The 20315-nt window shown below is 39.8% G+C and overlaps 1 protein-coding gene across 2 annotated transcripts in view; it reads right to left on the reverse strand.

Moving 5' to 3' along the window:
• LOC133480004 (nuclear factor of activated T-cells, cytoplasmic 1-like) overlaps positions 1 to 20315 on the reverse strand; it is a 69526-nt gene that overhangs the window by 34688 nt on the left and 14523 nt on the right. For both annotated transcript variants that reach the window (XM_061777621.1, XM_061777620.1), the window contains exons 4-8: positions 16322 to 16524; positions 15342 to 15514; positions 13610 to 13750; positions 1910 to 1965; positions 227 to 359 (exon numbers count right to left, since the gene is read on the reverse strand). In XM_061777621.1, the coding sequence (XP_061633605.1) occupies positions 227 to 359; positions 1910 to 1965; positions 13610 to 13750; positions 15342 to 15514; positions 16322 to 16524 (706 nt within the window). The remainder of the gene's footprint in view (positions 1 to 226; positions 360 to 1909; positions 1966 to 13609; positions 13751 to 15341; positions 15515 to 16321; positions 16525 to 20315) is intronic.

Here is a 20315-nt window from a genome sequence, read left to right on the forward strand (position 1 = left end):
CAGGGGGATTGACTTGTCTACATCAACACTGCTCCAAGGCTCTGTCACTCAGCAAGTACACCTCATTGCTGGGGAACGTAGTCTCACTGTACAATAAATACACCTCACAGGCTACCACGCACTGCCCGACAATAATGTAAAAAAGACACACAGAAATGAAATTGTGTTGACATACGAATGTAAAAAACTAGAGCACAATCATGTGTATAATATTAATGATGATTACCACTGGGAGGAAGATAGGTAAAGTTCTGGTACTGGCTCCTCTTCCTCTTGCCATTGCAAACGTAGAAGTTCACCAGAAGCGGGTTGGATATTCTCTGGTTTCGGTATGGTGGGATCTCAACAAAAAGTGAATTCTGAAACAGAAACAACATTTTTACCCCTTTGAGACAGATAGCTACACAGATATATAAATGGTTTAAATGAGCCCATCTGGACTGTTTAGAGGCAGTACAGCCCATGAGGTTGGGCCAGTGCCCGTGTTTGTGTCTGAGGAAACCCAAGGGCCTTAGCTTTATCCCTGTACAGCATGAGCAAAATAAAATAGCTAGCTTTTTTTGCTGTTTTTTTGTTTTTTTATGTGCACATTACTAACGTCACCCCCCAACTCTGCGAATCTGGATGTATGTGAATATTTTTCTACTTTCATTGTGACACAGAAACAAGGAGAAACATTTGTTCATGTATTACTTGGCTGTCACTCTGGTTGGGGTCTAACAGGACAGAAAAGTCCGCTGTGACAGAGAGCAGGTTTACATTGGCCATAGCTGTGAACAAAAGAGGTGGGTGGGACTGGGGTCTGCCGTCCAGATGATTACAAGGAAAATATGCAGGTGGTTGAGTGAGTGAAAAAGTCTGTGTGTGTGGGTGTGTGTGTGTGTGTGTGTGTGTGTGTGTGTGTGCGAGCCTGTATTTGCTAGGTTATCCCTCACCTTCCCTCACAGTGAAAGTTAGCATACTTCCAACGGCAATAAAAGTAAAAGCTGGTCGGCAGTCTGGAGTGCTTTAAGGCAGTCTTGTGACATAAGAAAAGAATTCCATTGCTCTCCTGCTTTTGCTTCCTTCTGCGGTATTTGCATTTCATCAGCCTCAGGTCTCAAAAGTACTGCTGCTCATATTTTTTTTTTTAGCTGTTGGGACTGCAGCCATGTATATTAGACCAAGCGCCTTTGGCCAAGTATCATAGTCCATGCTAACTCTCCTGATGCAACCAATTTAATTGAAAAAGAACATTAAGTTGCCGCGTTTCGGTGTCCATACTTTATCTCAGATCCTGTGCAAATTAGCAAAATGACATATTGACGATGAAAGGTGGTTTAAATCTAAACACACTGCTACCACTCAGTCATGTATTTCACTCTGAAGACTTATCTCAATGATAAGTTAATTGACTCATGCAGCTTTCTATGGCATAGAAAACAATTAACCTTTCCTTCTCGGTGATTCTCTTATGCACCATTTTTTTTTTATTAAACAATGTTAGTATAATATGCTGGTTTACTTTCACAAAGAAGATGAAAAGTGGCAGGTTAAAGTGGTGTAATTAGCTCTTACTAGCAGAGCCCCAGCACAGATGAACTAATTTATTACAAAGGAACATTTCACTGTGAACTAACCGTCTGGCTATGTTGGGAGGGTCATGGTGTTGAGTTTGTGCATGTGTGTGCTTGGTTATGTTATCAATGTGAATGTGAATCAACACAGTTGCTTGTGTTTACCATTCGTTAGAGCAGAGATTGAAAATTCCATTCAGGATTGCATGGGCTAATCATCAGTCTTTATGTAGCAATCCCTTAGCAAAGCTTACGTCATGAAGGGGGATAGATGAGAAGGAGACAGTGAGTAGCGAGTAGCGAGTGTCAGTGAGGATATGGAGAGCGAACAGTCAGATCATGAGGGCACTTACAGATTTGACAGAGTCTTTGTCAACTTTGGCTTCCGTCTCCCACAGATGATGACCATCTACATAACAGAAAATTAACATCATGAGATTAGCATTAAAAGCACGTGGGACATTGTCAATAATGTCTTGACATGTTTGCAATTCGATACGATATAAATTCACATTATATACAGTAAAGTGTGAAAGAAAATATGTGATAGTGTGATTCAATATAGTTAACAGTAATGAATTAATCATTTTATTAATTGGAGGTTTTCTAACGAAAGGTTAGCGGATGGAACGTGTTATGAAACTTGATTTTTTTATTTGCCTCCCTATCAAGTGTGGAGTTATGCAACCATGTATATGTTTTATGAGCTGTTTATTTCCCAAAATGTGTCTGTGAGTTTTCGGAATTTTGCTGGATTTTGATGCCACCTGTTTGTCTGCTGGACAAATTACATATTAGGTCTCCTGTAGGGATTACTGTTAGGAATCCTGAATTAATCAGTTATCCATCCATCTATCCATCAGTCAATTTTCTATATTGCTTATCCTCACTAGGGTCACGGGTGAACTGGGGCCTCTCCCAGCTAACTATTTTTGCTGTGGTGAGGAATTTCTTTTCCGACATGCAATGGGTGTCTACTAAAGCTCTGCACACATTCTGTAGACTTTCAACTGTAATATCATGCCACACCTTAAGTATCAATTGCTCAAGGCTCTGTATAAGCTATTAGAAGTGACCACATTTCCATTTGCATTTCTTTTTTACATGAGCAAATGATTCATTAGAGCAGACAGAATTCCAAGGGGGCACAGACCAGCATTTGTGCCACACCACACAAAGGAGCAGGATGAGCAATGTGGTACTGCTATTATACTTTATTAGACTGCGTAGTAGGTGTAACTTCCAGGCTTAAAGCAATATAGTACTTCCTGCTGCTGTGCTGAGGCGTGTCCCATTTGAGATATTTTAGCACCCTTGGAATATATGAAAAAAAAAATACTGTTAAATGTGTTTTTCGCATTACATGGGAAGTAAAAGAATTAAGGATCATGAGTGGCTTATTATAGTGAGTTGTAGAAGTAAGGTCAGAACTGCCTCCGCAATGGCTATATTAAATCTCAGTCAAATACAATAATATAATGTCTTAATATAATTTCTTAATTGATATAAAGGCCATCAGAAAAGAGCAGAGGTTTCATTTGAAAGATAGTACATATGGATAGTTGCACACTGTGTTAATGGTTCTTATATGAATGACAGAGGAAAATAGATTCACTGGATAGGATCACCAAGGGGCATGAAGGTGAATTAATTGTACAACACAATAAGGAACTCTAGATGAATTGGATAAACAAATTAGAAACCCTGTTTTTTTTCCTGGGCCATCAGGATTAGTGAAGGTTTGTCAAAGAAAGGGAAGGGAACAGAGAAAGATTAACCTTCCTTAGGTTACGTCAGGGGGACCAAAAGGGTATCTAACCAGCCTTAGCCATGGGAGACACTCCGAGACGGAAATTTTAGACTGTAATGCCAACGTCCTCTAGTGAACCCATCCATCCATTTTCTGTACCGCTTATCGTCACTAGGGTCGCAGGTGTGTTGGAGCCTATCCCAGCTATTTTTGGGCGAGAGGCTGAACCGGTCGCCAGCCAATCGCAGGGCACATATAAACAAACAATCATTTGCACTCACATTCACACCTATGGACAATTTAGCTTTTTCAATCAACCTACCACGCATGTTTTTGGGATGTGGGAGGAAACCGGAGTGCCCAGAGAAAATCCACACAAGCACGGGGCCGTATTTGAACCCGGGTCCTCAGAACTGTGAGGCAGATGTGCTTACCAGTTGCTCACCGTGCCGCCCCTCTCGTAAACATCTTTTAAAAATGTTTTCCTCTGTACGTGTCTCTAAATATTTCCTAACACGGTTTATGAGTCACAATTATCATTTGATAATTACTTAAAGACTGACCTCGGCTGAGGCCAGTAATGGCATTATTTTGCGACTCAAGAGTGCTGTTCGACTGATAACCACAGAAATTTCCATTCACCTGTTTTCCCCCGCCACATCAGCAAAACACTTCTGTTACCGTCAAAGCCTCTTCATGCAGGCTTCACCCACGCATGATGCAACCACAACATCATCAACGTTTGTGCCACCTTTCAATTGTAAATATGTGAGACATGCGCTTTAAGGAGTAACCTTTGTTAGAGTCGCGTCTAGGAGGTTTTGGGCTACAATTCACTCCCCATTAAGCAGCGAAATGAACTAAAACATCTTTCAATGTAAACTTGCATCACCTATGACTCGCTTAAAGGTGTATAGGAGCTTGACAAAAGCAACACAGACAGACAGGCATCATGTAATTAGTACACATGTAGGGATTTGCTTCTTCGTTCCAGCACTTTCACTTTCACAGTCCTTTACAATAAGATTTTACTATCATCTTATTTCAAGTACCAGAATAGACAGTCAGATGATAGCTTAAAAAGTGGAAAACTGGGCCACTGCCCCGGCAAAATCTCAACAGAGGTTTGGCGGAATAATTGGAGTGGTTTGAACTGCATATCGTCACTCACTGGCGGAAAACCCCTATGTCCAAATTTTTGGTCAATTTCATATTTTTTCACAAATGTATTGGTCGGTCCCCACGTGGGTCTGTTATTTCTACAAATTATTGACTACTCTAAAGTGTTGAAATGGCTTGCACGCTTTAGATGACGCGGTTTTAATGGCTCAACAAACATGTTGTTATTGTGGTTTCCAGATGGTTTTGGAGATGTGAGAAGTCTACCTGACAGCAGAGATATACTACATCAGTAGTAGGCAAATATTTTTTGCAGGCCAACCTGTTTTGGATATGAACCTGCCCCCTAACTACATAAGAAACTTCTGCCTCACACCTACCACATCTCAAACCACACCTACAAATTACATACTGTATCTGTCATTCCGCATATCATATTCTGCAAATTGTAATGATGGAACACAAATAACAATTTTTTTTAAAAAAGTGCAAGACAACTAATTTGCCATAGTGGACATTCAAAGCTAACAATTGACTGCTCACAAATGTTGTAACAAGAAAAGCTGTAGTTGGCAGTAATTAATTGGTCATCTGTCAAAAAAAAAGAAAAGAAAACTATTAAGACAAAGACGAGAAGGACGAAGCAGTCTCTGAACTCGGAATGCCGATGTGAATAACAATGCAAACAACATTGAGCCATAATTTATGCAGACCACATGAGGGGAACAGCCAAACTTAATAAATCTACTCAAAACTTTAGGAGCCAATTGTCACTATGCTGACAAGGTATAGATCGTTAGAATACTATAGATAGATAGATAGATAGATAGATAGATAGATAGATAGATAGATAGATAGATAGATAGATAGATAGATAGATAGATAGATAGACTAATCACAGCAAGACGTGCTCTCTAGCACCTGTTTAGCTGCCACCCAAACAACTGGTGAAAACTGAAAAAGATGCATCTGCTTCAGATCGTGATATCTAAATTATGACTTTGCAGAGGAAACATGAGAGTATTTGAGTCTGGAACAGTTATTCCTGGAAAAATTTACAAAGTTAGTACTTTGACTTGTAGTTGTGGTACGAGACACTCATTGCTTGGAGTTGGGTTATATCTTTTACTCAAGTTTCTGCGTGTTGCTCTTTTGTCCAGTGTTGGATGGTATAAGCAACAGCTCATCACAACTGTGCACAATATAAATGATATACAGTAGATCATGTACAGATGGATGAATAACATTCACAAGACTGAGGGCTTGGTTGTCTCAGATGCACAGCTTTTTCTGATCCAATGTTACCAGCCAAAATGAGCAGGTAACAGCCTAAATCATCAAGCCAAGTTTATCTGAAGATGTAATCTTGATAAACCAATATACAGTAAGATCTCTCTGTGTATAATATTTAACTGTCCCTTATACCCTATAGGAACAGCCTTAAACCATGGCACTAAAGAAAAGGGACTTCGGAATAGAATAAAAAAAAAAAAAAAATGTAACGTGGGCATCGTAACTGCAAATGGAAAGGGGATTGTTCCGTACAAATTCTTTTCATCTATAATCTGAAGCAAGGGTAGTGGCTGACCTTATTCTAATACAGTGCCAAAACTGGGTGTCAACAGTATTGAAGGCAACCTTGTCTGAGGGCAGTCTAGACAATGCTAGAAGTGCAATACATGAAGCAATCTGTCTGATGTTTAAACTTGCCCCAGGTACCCAGACTCAACAAAGTTGAGTTTGAATAAAATCTAACAGTGCCAATCACCATCTGAGTTCTATTAAAAGGTGTTTTTACTTCAGTTTTGGATACGACAAAAAGTATTTGACAGGTTTTGTTGTGCACTTCAATCTCTTGCAGATCATACTGCAGCTAGGAATTCTTTTAGCTTGGGCTGTAAGCTACAGCAGCCTGAGCCACACGTGGATAAGAGCAGACTTTAGTCTGCTGTGGCCCAGCCTGTGTGAGGCTGCTGAACTCTGGGCAACGCTCCAGTCTAACCAGATGTAAAAACTATCCAGCTCACAAGGGAATTCCCTTAGACTACCCCCAACCTCCTCTGAGTCAGAGTGTAGGATTACCCCATCTCTCCATCTCGCCCGTTTGTCTGTCTGTCTATCTGTTTTACCTGCTGCTAACAATCATTTCATCCAGGAAAAGCAGGGCAAGCCAGAACACACACTGCATGAGGTGTGCCAGGTATTCCTTCATACTTCAGCATTTAACAGAATCTAAACATTCAACTTTACATGCGTCTGCATAGTGTACAGTACTGGTGAGGAACTGATGATGGCCGAATTATAGATTCAATGCTATTTGTATTATTTAAAATTGAATTTTTACATAATTTTTTTTCTGCCAAGAAAAAGAAATCATCCATTAATCTGGCAGGGCTGAAACCTATCCCTGCAGATTAAATTCAGCTCAATTCAATTTTTATCTACACAGCTCCAACTCATAACAGAAGTTGTCTCAGGACACTTTGCACATGGAGCAGGTCTAGAACCACACTATTCACTTATTAAAAGACCAGCTGAACCACACACGAGAAAGCACTTGGCAACAGACAGAAGAAAAACCTCCCTCTAAGGAAGAAACCTCGAGCAGGCCATTTAGGCAAAAGGAAGGACATTTAGCATTTAGGCAAAGGGGCGAATCCTAAACTTCAGTCAATCGCAGGACACTGTGAATGAGGCACTGAGTGGGAATTTATCCAATGCTGCATAGATGTCAGCTATGTCAAACACAAAACTGCTACTGAATAAAATCATACTGCAAAAATTGTGTATCAATTAAATATGAGCTGCCTTGTGTAGAAAAAAATGGCAACAATATTTTTAGTTATTGTGAATGGACTGACAACCAGTCCAGGGTTACCCCGTCTCTCGCCCAAAGTGGATGGGTGGATTGTTAGTTCAAAATGCTAACATAATTTCACTGCCTACCTGCATATATGCCTCTTGATTTCTTTTTTATTCTTAATCAGTGGAGCTCAAATGATTGGACCCTTTGCTAGTTGCTGTTGAGCTAGGAAAATGTCAACACACAAGACCAGGTAATCGCTTCACTGTCAAGTTTCAGTGCTATAGTCAATTGCAAGACTTCTAAGGAAGCCCTATGATTTTCTGCCTTCCTTCTTCCTCACTCTTCCCTTGAATATTTCTTTCTTTTCCGTTTTGCCCAGCTACAGGGAATCTCTTGAAGATGACTTATTGAGAACACTTTTCACAGAATGAGCAGACAAAAACAAATGATAGTGTTCGTGGAGTTTGCATCAGTTATCCTGTTGGTCAAACAAATTAAAAGAAAGTATCATTATTTTGCAAGACAGATCAAGTTCTCCCACAGTGAGATCAGCTATGCACTGTGCTCAGTGTATATTGAATAGGTCTCCCAGGGTGATAGAAAAAAATCAAAACAGCTACAGTGGAAGTGTGAATCTCTTTTAAAAGACTGACAGTCTAATGTTCTGACAAGTAACACAGTACATTATTCTTTTGAGCATTAACCTTTTTATTCTACATTATTTGGGGAAAGGCAGCTATTGCCTTCTCGTACGCTCCGGCTTCACCGGCAGTATGTTCACACAAGAAATAGTAATATTATTGCATTAATCAGGGAATGGCAGTGCATAAACTACAACACTTTGAAATGTATATTTCGATTTTTTTTTTCTTAGAAAATCTATTGGATTTCATAAGATGTTCCAATGAACAATTGTTTTCTTGTCTACTCAGTTGCATAATAATGCCACTAATGATTAATTCAAATCTAAAATACAGGAAAACTGTATAAATAACCCACAATGCTCTAGAGATGATTGAAGGTTTATTTTCTATTAACTTTAACAGATGAAATGGAAAAGGTTCAATTAAAGCTTGATTATATTATTATTATATTACAGGAAGGAAGACAAGCAAAAAGAACAACTGCGTGAGCAAGCCCAGGGACAGGCTTAATGGACTATTCACGTGATGTGTGACACCTCTGACCGAACTTGGATGATGTGTGGGTATTGTTTACTTACGTGGGGCCACTCAAACATGTTTTATTGTAATTTATTTGTGAAATTTCTCGGAAATTAAGCAGCTGTTCTGACCAAAAATGGTAGCCAAAGTGATAACTTTCACCACAATGGTGAGGGTGTTGATTAGTGTGCAGTAGTTCAAACTTTATGAAACTGTTGGATTATGTTTTACTGCCAAAAGACTTTGTAAGTGTAGATCTGTACTAGATAAGTACTTTTCCACACTCATAATACATAGATACAGTAGTTTTCAGAAAGACCTGAATAGGTGCCAAGTGTGGAGCACAAAAGAAAGCTGTTACTATGGTCTTTGAAATAACTTGAAACTGATAAACACAACAATAAATAAAATAAATACTGAAAATTAACTAATACAAATCTGGCATTGCTATTTGTGGTGCAACAAAATCCATCCATCCATCCATTTTCTTTACCGCTTCTCCTCACTTGGGTTACGGGTTGCTGGAGCCTATCCCAGCTATCTTCGGGCGGGATACACCCTGAACCGGTCGCCAGCCAATCGCAGGGCACATAGAAACAAACAACCATTCGCACTCGCATTCAGACCTACGGGCAATTTAAAGTCTTCAATCATGTTTTTAGGATGGGGGAGGAAACCGGAGTGCACGGAGAAAATCCACCCAGGCACGGGGAGAACATGCAAACTCCACACAGGAGGGGCCGGATTTGAACCCCGGTCCGCGGAACTGTGAGGCAGATGTGCCAAGCAGTAGACCACCGTGCTGGCCTCCAACAAAATCATTTAACAAAAAACAATTACAACTTACTGAGACAATCTCTGAAATCAGACAATTTCTCTAACTCTCAATATGACCGAAGCACCTGTCGACAGGTATTGCATTTTGGCCCAGTCCTCATGAGCAAACTACTGTACTCCAGCTTCCTCAAGTTTCAAGTGTACTTTTTCTAAGCAACGTTTCAGCTGTTTCCACAGATGTTCATGAGGATTTCGATCAGGGCTCATCGAAGGCCACGTCAGAATAGTCTGATGATTTATTTTTAGTCATTCATGGGTGTTTTTAGCTGCGTGTTGGGTATTTTTTTTCACTTTTTTCTGACACCGGGAAGCACTTTCATGCCAAAATGCCTTAAAAGTCTTCAGATTTCATTGTACCTGCACAGATCCGAGTCATACTGTACAAAGATCGGCAAACCAACCACAGAATATACTGTAACTGCGCCTCTTCCATGTTTCACATTTGGTACTGTGTTCTTTGGTACACACGGTACCGGCAAAATAGTTAGTAACCTTAAGAAAAAAAAAGGGAAAAAAAAGAAAACCCACGGTAGTGACTGAAATAAAATTGACGAGACTGGAATTGGCCAAAATGCATATTGACGAGCCACAAATCTTGAGGGAAAAATTGCTTTGGATAAATGAGACATACAGTAACTCGACTTTTTTGGCATGTCTGTGTTTACACACACACACACACACACACCCACACCCACACACACACACACACACACACGCACACAAAGAAGACCACTGTACCTACTCAAACATGGATGTTGCTTTTCTGCCTTTGGAACAGGGTGTCATGAATCTGTGCAGGGTACAATAAAATCTCCACGCTATAAAGGCATTTTGAAGCAAAATGTGCTGCCCAGAATCAGAAAGCCTAGTCTGAGTCACAGGTCATGGTTCCTCCAACAGGATAACCACCCCCCAAAAAAGAAACAAACAAAACAGCTAAATGCAAAACAAACCAAATGGCTACGTACAAAACATCAGTCATTGGTGGCCTTCTCTGAGCCCTGATCTAAATCCTATTGAACATCTGTGGAAGGGACTGAAACAAGCAGTTGGGGTAGTTTCCCCACAAGGAAATGGCCAAAATCCCTGAAAGAAATATGAAGTAGTCTCATTGGGAATCATTTGATTGGAGTGATTGCCTCAAACGTTTACAAATTATACACTTAAAGGGTGCTATGATTTTTGTCCAGGCCAGTTTTATTACTTTTTGTGTTGAATAATAAAATGTAAAATTGTTCTACTGGAACACAAAAAGAGCAAAGATGGATTCCCATTAGTACATTTTCATCCATTTTTTTTCTTTTCAATTTATTGCTTTTGACATTTTTTTTCTTTAAAGGAAGAAAGCCAACATTTGCGTGCGTCCATGTGCGTGTACTGTAGGTGAAAATGTGTTTGTAATGGGCTTTTGACTTGGGAGACCCTGGAAGTGGTGGGTCATAAAGGTTTACATAAACGCAGACTAAGTACTAGTCAGGGAACCTCAATTTACTGCTGGACACCACAAGGATGGAAACCATACAAGTGAACTCTTGATGGCAAGCTAGGGTGCAGGGATCCCAGTAGTGCAGAGCTCCAAACCTGTTAATGTCTTTAGCCGATATTAAGGACAGGGGTAAGAAAAATATGAGGATAAAGTGCAGGGTTGTTTGTGAAAAGAGAGACAGAAAGGAAAAAGTGCAGCAAGAGAGGAAGAGAAATTGTCGTTGAAGGAAGGAAAATACATCCTACACGAGGTCATACATCTCATATGGCACGAGGGGTTAGACAAAGGTGCTCTGGGGGAACCCCCTCCATGACGACGGCAGAAAAAGGAAGAGCCCCATTTGACCAACTTCATCTACTTCCTCTTCCTCCACCTTTAACTCACCATTTTAGGTGCTTAATAATTTTAAACAGTATTTGAAACTGGACAGCTATGGAGGTGAGAATATTAGCATAGTTATTAGCTGTCATTATGAAATGACTAGTCTGTGAAACAAAACCTGTGTTTTTCCCCTCGGCCGTTTCCATATTTTATTTTTAGAGGTCTGTTTTGAAAGTCGTTGAAAGAGGAACCAAAACATCATAACTTGACAAGACCCTTCATCGAGGTGGTCCATGGGGAACTACTGATTCAATCAAGCATAAAACGTAAATTAATAATTCTAATTCCTTTCCTACTGTCCAGAACATACAAAGTGACAATTTCCTATCACTGTGCTTGACACTTCTCTACCAAAACGACAATTTCAAATTTGAGAGGTTGTTTTGTTTTGTTGAGGGGTTTCTTCTTTTACCCTAAAGACAAAAATAACTATATTCACTGAATCAGTATTGTGATTTGAAATTATTTATTTGTAACTGTTTTTCCTCACCAAATTAAAACATGAAGTAACGTTATGGGTAAAGACATGTTATTTAAAGACACATGCAAATATATACAGTATTCCCTCGCCACTTCGCGCTTCACGTTTTGCGGTTTCAGGGCTTCGCGGGTTTTTCCAAAATATTCATAAAAAAAATTCATCAAAAAATAAAAATGAAAAAATACAGCCATATCAGCAGCCATATTGCGGAAAGACTTGTTGTTTCATGCTGATGCACGAGAAAGAAGGTTTCCCTGCATGCCAGCCAAAGAGATGAGTTGGCTCAGAGGCTTTGTACATGCCTGTACTGTATTGTACATGCCACGGGCACTCATACAAGGCGCGTGATTGGTTCCCGGCGTGACATCAACCAATGAGAGTGCGAGTGGATTTATCCCGTGAGCTGATTGGCTGTGCATCATCGCAGCCTCACCAGCATCTTCCCTTGTTGTGTCTCGCCAGTCTCGTCCACGCTGTTGACTGTCTCGCATACTGTATCTTAGTGTTGTGTTCGTGAGAACTTTTTGGGATTAGTTAAGCCCTTACAATGCCGCCTAAGCTCTGTGCCCCTGCGAAAGCTTCCTCCGGGGCGCCCAAGAGGAAGAAGAAGATGATGACCAGCAGCGAAAAAAGGAAACTTTTAGATATGATCAAAGAGGACAGAAGTTATGCATCTGCAGCACGCCATTACGGCGTGAATGAATCTACAGTGCTGTACATCAAGAAAGAGGAAGCAAACATCTGCAAAACTGATTCAATAAGGAAGCGAAACGCGTGGTAACTCCGCGTAATAAGAGACGGGGTTATGTCCTTGTACAGGAGAATTTTGAAGCAAAAGAAAAAACAAAGACAACAACTACCCATCACCATGTTTTTCTCCAAGGTAAAATCCCAACTACACCATCAGCGCCTCCCGCAGAAGAGTCTCCGAGTGAACCTTAAGCCTCTACGAGTCAAGTGAGGGCCTCTCCTCCGCCACCAATGCAAGCCTCTTCGCCTCTCACAGAAGGCAATGTTGATGAATGTTAATTACTGTATAAAGTTTTATAATTAAAGATTTAAGTCAATACGTGTACTGTTGTAATCTTTGTCTCAAATATGTAAAGTATAAATACTGTTTACATATTTTAAACATTCTGGTACCCACATACACATACACGAAAATTCCTCGTGGGGGGCAAATCCTACTTCGCGGTTTTTCACCTTTCACGGGGAGTTCTGGTCCCCATTAACCGCGAAAAACAAGGGATCACAGTATATTTATTTATCATTGTTATATAGTTTTATCAAATCATGTATTCATATTTATAAACCCTTAAGCCTTACAAATCATTAAATACAGTACATTAAGACAATGAGTGTAGAATATCCAAGTATGGTGTATATTTGAATGTTCAGCAGGTTTTATACCACAACACATATATTATGAAACTTAAGGTTGAACTACGATTGTACTTTAAATGTAAAAAAATATATATATATCTTTCTTTTGCTTTCGTGTTAACAATTATCTGCCGGCGGTGCTTTAGTTGAGTGCCCAATCAATGAGGGTCAGTATTTTGTTTTATTTTTTTGCCTCCCACACAAAGAAGGAAATGTTTTTTCATCAAAATTAACGAATCGCATCTTTGGCATGACTCACTGCCAAGTAGTCAGGGGGAAGCCGAGGTTGAGAAAGAAGCAGGTGAAAACAAGTGAAAAGGGTCAAATGTCCCAAATCGTGGCATAAGACGGACTGAGACAAAGAGAGTCCGTGAACATGGCGTGATTGTGATTCATTCCTTAAACTTGTGGCGAGTGCCAGTGAACCGGCTATGGAAACTTCAGCAAATGTAAATAGCTTTGGTTAAAAATATAGTGGCCTAATGCGCACCACATGTGACTCGATGGCAAGTCCTGCTGTATTTTGACGGGTGGAATTGAATGTGCAAGCATAGTGAAGGGAGAGGAGAGGAGGCACATTTGAAAGAAATATTAGATAAGATTGGAAATGTATACTTGGTAAATATGTACTGGTCACTGCGACTTACCCTGGGCCTTTTCCACGAACACCACTTTTGAGTCAGGGAGGAAATTGAGACCACTCAGGACCATCATTTTGCCTCCAGTTGCAGGGTAGCTGTCCATACTCTGCTTTTCCACCAAGGGAAGCTCCTGTGCTGAGCGCTGGGCTGTAGGTGGGGAAGAGCCACATATTTAATAAAAATTTGTCCCAGATTATCGCACTACTCGTCACTTTAAACCGCATACAATCCTTGAAGTCTCAGCGCCCTTTGCACAATGGTCATTGCACCGGACTATTGCAATATTAGTCATTCGAACTGCTCTAAGTGCTAGAGGACTCTGCATCTTTTTGCACAATTGTTTTTTGTCAATGTCTTTATGTCTCCAAAGTGTTCTGTAAATTGACTGTCTGTTGTACTAGAGCGGCTCCAACTACCGGAGACAAATTCCTTGTGTGTTTTGGACATACTTGGCAAATAAAGATGATTCAGATTCTGATTCTGATTCTGAAAATGTGGAAAACTCAGATTTGGGCAGAAAAAAAAAATCACGCATTTTGTCTAATCAACAGGCTTCAACATAATGTACTATTTCAAATTTTCACATTCACTGGGTTGCAAAAACATTTTTTTTGTAAGTTGTCCATGTTTTTTTTGTTTTTTTACTGATTTAGGACAATTTTGCATCAGTGAATACGAAAATGACCCGTTACTCTTGTTCAGGTCGGAGATTTTTGCTAAGTTGATTTAAAAAAAAATAAATCTGATTTTCTTACTAAATCGATTATTCTTGTAAATATTTCTTATCTGAGATTGGTTTTCAAAGAGAAAACCATAAGCACCCCTGATATAAAGCGAAAATACCTGTACATGCAAACAAAAATGTAAAAGACAAAAAAAAAAAGAAAACGTAGCCGTAGTACAAAATGTTGACCTGATTGAGCAAAACCAACATGATATTTGGATTCAGCACATCAAAACTGTCCCAAATCAGCTATAAAATCTTATACAATAAATTTGTTGTAGACCAGTGTTATTTGTCTACCAATGTCCCAAAAGGTTTTGTTTTTCTGATTTAAAGGCTCAAATAAATTCTGGGGCTAGCTTTCTTCAGTAGAAATTGATAAAAACCTATTGAAACATTTGCGTTTTTTTTTTTTTTTTTGTCTACATGTCACTCAAACTGAATATGGTATTGATTTTAGCATGGCAGCAAGCATTAGCATTGAGCCAATGTCCCACAGTACAAAATACAGTTGCAGGACATTAATCATCAAGACTAAATGGTAAAATGCCTCAGAACAATAATCCTAAATTTTATTCCCATTTCTCACTGTCTAAATTTAACTGGCTACCCTGTATGCTAATAAAATGCCTTATATGCAACATGACTGAAAAAGGAAAGAAATGTGCTTCAATGTGCTCATTCAGCCCTACGGGGTCCTGTATCCTTGTGAAACCTGCGGTCATAAGACTGCCTAAACATGCTCTCTTTCTCCCTCTCTCTACACATACATGTATGTTCCTCATCATGAAATACAAATTGAGATAGATAACATATGTCTGGCATCATGCATGATATATCTATTACCTTGGCGAATTGCTTTGATGATAGGAAACTTATTGGGTGCAGATGCTCTAGAAAATAGATGTTTGGTTTATTGAAACCATTTGATGCCACCTCTCAATTGAGTGCAAAGCCAAGAGAAAGGCTTCTCATTGCGTGTGTGAGAGGGACTATTAGGAGAGTAATACTTACAACACTCAATGGGGTTTGAGGAAGCTTGTAAGGACACGGTCCTGCCATTGGGCTGGTTGATGTGTACTCGGAACACCAACCTCACTCGGGTGTTTTTACGTCCAATATCTGTTTCCCCTTTGCGAAGCTCAATGTCTGAGTTGCGCAGCTTTAGGATGCCTGCACAATCAATTCTGGGGCAAAATAAAAACAAACATATAATGGTATCATTTAGCACCATTTAAAATTACGACATAGAACTAAGAATAAAATTGTGGACTTTTTGCATGTGTTTTCATGCTTACTACAACTAAGAAAACAACATATTTGAGTTTCCCCAAAGAAGAAACAATAGTGAAGTTACCGTTGGAAGTCAATTAGAGCATTTTTTAATCAAAGAAACACATCACATCTCAGTTTAAAGGGTCACGCTGGGCATCTTTTGTCCTTTATCCTTATATGGGCTATTCTCCTATATCCTTATGTGAGCCTTACACTTTTACTACTTACATAAATCAACAACATGAGGAATTGTTACTGTATGCAATATGTATGTGTGATTGTTCCACATATGGTGCCAGCTTTTTGCTCTTAGCTAAGATGTCTACTTATGTCATCTTAGTAAAAATACAACACATTCTTGTTAACATATCCCAGGCCTTCATCATACTAATAAATTCTGGATGGCTCAAATATGTCCCTCTGTGCAGCAATATTTGGCAGCTGTTTTTCTCATGAAGTCAACACTGTGTATCTTTTTCACCTAAGAAAGAATATGTCCAGGTATATGAACTTTCATGGGTTACTTAGGCATATGGGATGTACAGTGTCTCTCATCAGATATTCTGCTTTTGGCGCTAACAAAAGATGGTGTAAAGAAAGAAAACTGTGATTTGTTTGTTTATCTAAAGGTAGCGGCTACTAGTCAAAATGTGTAAAGTGAAACATACTATATAATAATAATAATAATACTGGACATTTGAAGCTCTAAGATGACTCACATAGCCCTCATGTTGTTTTCAGGAAGCAGTGGGATCTCCAGAATTTTGGTGTTGGATTGCAGGACTTCATGACTGGCAGTAGAGACGGTTTTGCCAGTGATGCGGTGAACCTGGTAAAAGGCATGGGGGCGCAGGAGGCGGTCGTCCGCAGTCCCTATGAACAGCTGTAGGGTGAGGGGCTCACTTTCCATGTAGCCATAAAGCTGGCGGGACAACAAAGGAGCCAGGTAAGAGCCAAAACCAGGTTTTAACTAACACAATTCCTCATTTATATATACTGTGTGTCTATTTTATATAGATATATTAAAAACCATAAAACCATCCATTTTCTACACTGCTTATCCTCACTAGGGTCGCAGGTAAGCTGGAGCCTATTCCAGCTAACTGCGGGCATGAGGCGGGGTACACCCTGAACCGGTCGCCAGCCAATCGCAGGGCACATACAAACAAACAACCATTCACACTCACATTCACACCTACGGGCAATTTACAGTCTTCAATCAACCTACCGTGCATGTTTTTGGGATGTGGGAGGAAACCAGAGTACCTGGAGAAAACCCACGCAGGCACGGGGAGAACACGCAAACTCAAAACTATATATATATATATATATATATATATATATATATATATATATATATATATATATATATATGTATATATATATATATATATATATATATATATATATATATATATATGTGTGTGTGTGTGTAACTTATCAAACAGTTTTGAAAAGGACTTGAATTTTTGGACAATTACAAACTCGAATCGCCAATTTAATTTCAGCACCGAGGATTACTTTCTGACTGTCTAAGGTAACACAATTATATAATTCAGCCAAGTGTACTGTATAATGGCACAGAAATGTGAACAGATATGCTTGGCTATAAATTCTAGAAGACAACTGATACTTTATGAGGGATTTCTGACCTGACCAAAATCTTGGTTTGTGCTGGAATCCAGCTGTCTTCTGCAGACCTCCCAAGATATGCTCACTCGTTACAGTTCAGTGTTTATGCAGTGTTATGAGCAGATGTTGGGGGGTTGGGGGGAAGATAAACAATATATGTTGACTTAAGATTTCAGAAAGGTCCATTTGTTACATCAAAGAGGTGTTGGATCCATTCAGTTGGCTACTTGACTGTATGGCTTCTACTGTGAATGATCACATACTCAAAACCAAGGCTCAGCAAGCCATGGCCATGTGACAAAATCACACTAATTGGTCAATTACCCCAGCAAACACCAGCACATCACCTCAGACCAATTTTCTTTGAGCTCAGTCCGAGTGAAAACAGAAGTACTGTCGAAAGGAATAAAAGACCCCGGCTGTTTGTCTAATAGCCTGAGTCACCTAACAAAATAAATACCACATGTAACCTATGACATGATCAGATTAATGGGTTTATAATTAGTTTTGAAAGGGCATGGATAACATCTGAGGATAAGGAAAGCAGGCAGAGGACCAGAAAGGTACAGTATGTCACTTGACATTTGTTGAAATTAGTGCTTCATTGGCAACCTACTGTATTTCTTTGCACGGGAAGACATTTGAGATCATGCTATAGGGATTTTCATTTTGGTAGCAATGACACACTTTCAAAATTCAATTCACATATTTAATGTATATGCCTGAAAAGATGCTGGCTTGCTTAAAATGAAACTAATTATTCCTACATAAAATAATGATCAACTTTAGTCAATTAAAGGTTGACTGGATTTGTTCTGTAATTTAGATTAATAGACTTAATGGGTCTAGCACTGTGATCTCTGCTTTTCTTACAGTGCACAATTATAATTTGTATGTTGAAAAAGTGTGGTTCATGAATTATAGACCAGATTGAAGATTGTTTGTTGCAGATATGAAAGGGTGTAAAGGGACTGGTGAAATAAAGATTCCAATTTCTATTGTATTTTTCTCTCCTCCCTGCACTGAGGGTCTCCAGCAGCTGCCTCAACCTGTGAGCAAGCTACACATGAAAGTCATCAGTGAGTTAGGCCGAGGTCAGGAGCTTCTTGAAGTCTTGCCATCCCAAGGGACCACTTCATTTATGTGGTGATCTCACCACCAGAGCCGTTTTTTTTTTTTTTTTTTTTTTGCTTGTTATACTTTACTTACGGTGTCACCAGGAGTAATTATCCATAGCTACACATGCTACTAGTTACTTGTGTATTGACTCTTGAGAGTAATATGGATTATTGTGTGGTATAAATCTGACAGATGACAAGCATTGAATTTATGATTTAATATAACCCAGAAAATCATGGCACGAAGCTGTTTTTCAAATGTTTTGGTGACCTCCAACCAGTCCCTCAAGTTGTCATGTGGCTACATGGAGAAAGGCAGTTGCGGGGACTGGGTATTAGCTTGGAGGGAGGTTCTTTATCCCCTCACTCATCTTGTGGTAGTGCACAATGATGGTGGCGTCCCCATTTCAATCCTCGTGAGCTCATGGAGGAAATGGTTCATGAGGTCAGGTAGTTCTTCATGCTGACTTCTCAGCAGCCTCTTCAAGCTGACTTCCAACTATTTGGACCATGTACCATATGTGCTCCTCTGACCCTCTCCCGATGCCACCAAGCTACCCCTTCTAGATGCACTTCAATGATTCTCATTCAAATGCTTGAGTAGAATGCACAACTTTCTTTTTCATGTCCTTCCCAAAGGGGGGACTCTAAGGTGGTGCTCTAAACTTTGAGTGTGGCCTGTCACAGAGGCCTCCCTCAGATATGAAGCAGAGGTTGACCAAATGAGCCTTCCAAGTTAATTTTTTTCTTGTCGTTTATACTGCATATTTATTTTCGAATTCTGAACCGAGGCTTGATTTGCAGATTGCCAACTTCTGCCACTGTGCCAGCTCGTACAACCCCCACTGCAAGCAAGTGTGGCTGAGCAATTTGTCAGCTAGAAACATTGTGGATATGGCAGGTGATGCATTAATTGTGTAATTGGATGCAGCTGTATTGTCTGGGTCAGTTGTGATGATGTGGAGAGGTGTCAAGCTGCAAAAGAGGGAGGAAGGTGCACCCCTCGCGACTTCCCATCATTCATCTCCTTGTGAGCCACCGCAGAGCCATTATACCTTTTGATAATTCCACAGAAAAGACACAGAATTGTCTGCTTCAATTGTTCAGTATTTGTGTACTCTTAAAATGACTTGCTAGAGAATAAGACATTTCCAGTCCGATTGAGTGAGACTACACTGTGCAGGCCTGCAGAGGCGGACTTTTTTCCCTGATTTCATCACTGCCTGGAGAAATGTCATGACTTGTAGAAGTACACGTGGCGCAGAGATTTGGGGAAAAGAAAAGAAGATCAGTAGCAGCAGCAGCAGCAAAATACCCCTCCTTAGGCAGGGGAAGGGGAGGATAAACAGAAGAGTGGAGTCAGACTTTTTGACAATATCACATCTGCCTTTGACACATGCTGACAGTCATGTAACAAGTGTTTGCTGTATCCAATTTAAACTACGCTCATCACAGCTATCCCTTCTTTCTGAAATGACTTTATGATCACAATGTTTTACTGATTAACAACTTGATTTGGCATTAAGTGCATTCGTTAACTAGGTAGTCTTGCTGAAAATTGCTTGTGATATAATAAAAATACTTATTTGCAATCAGGCAACCCTCATCTATTCATTTTCTAAACTGCTTTTCCTGTTAAGGGCTGTACAGCAGCTTGAGCCTGTCACAGCTGCCTTAGGGCAAAAGGAAGACTACATTACCATTATAAATTTGCAAAGAATTGAGCCCACGGCAGTACCATGAAGATGTGAACTACTACACTACCAGTAGACAGTGCCCTCGAGTTTATGGTAACTAATTTTTCATCCTAACCTGTAGGATGATTCGGGCAATAGGGCTGCGCGGTAAATCAAATTTTATATCAAGAGATCAAAAGTTCAGCTTTTTTGTTTTTCCAGGTAGCGTGAACCTTTTTTTTGTTTGTTTTTGTTTTGCTGGGGATATGTTCCAGGGTTACGGATCA

Source organism: Phyllopteryx taeniolatus, chromosome 6, assembly GCF_024500385.1.
Source record: "Phyllopteryx taeniolatus isolate TA_2022b chromosome 6, UOR_Ptae_1.2, whole genome shotgun sequence".
Taxonomy (NCBI): Eukaryota; Metazoa; Chordata; class Actinopteri; order Syngnathiformes; family Syngnathidae; genus Phyllopteryx; species Phyllopteryx taeniolatus.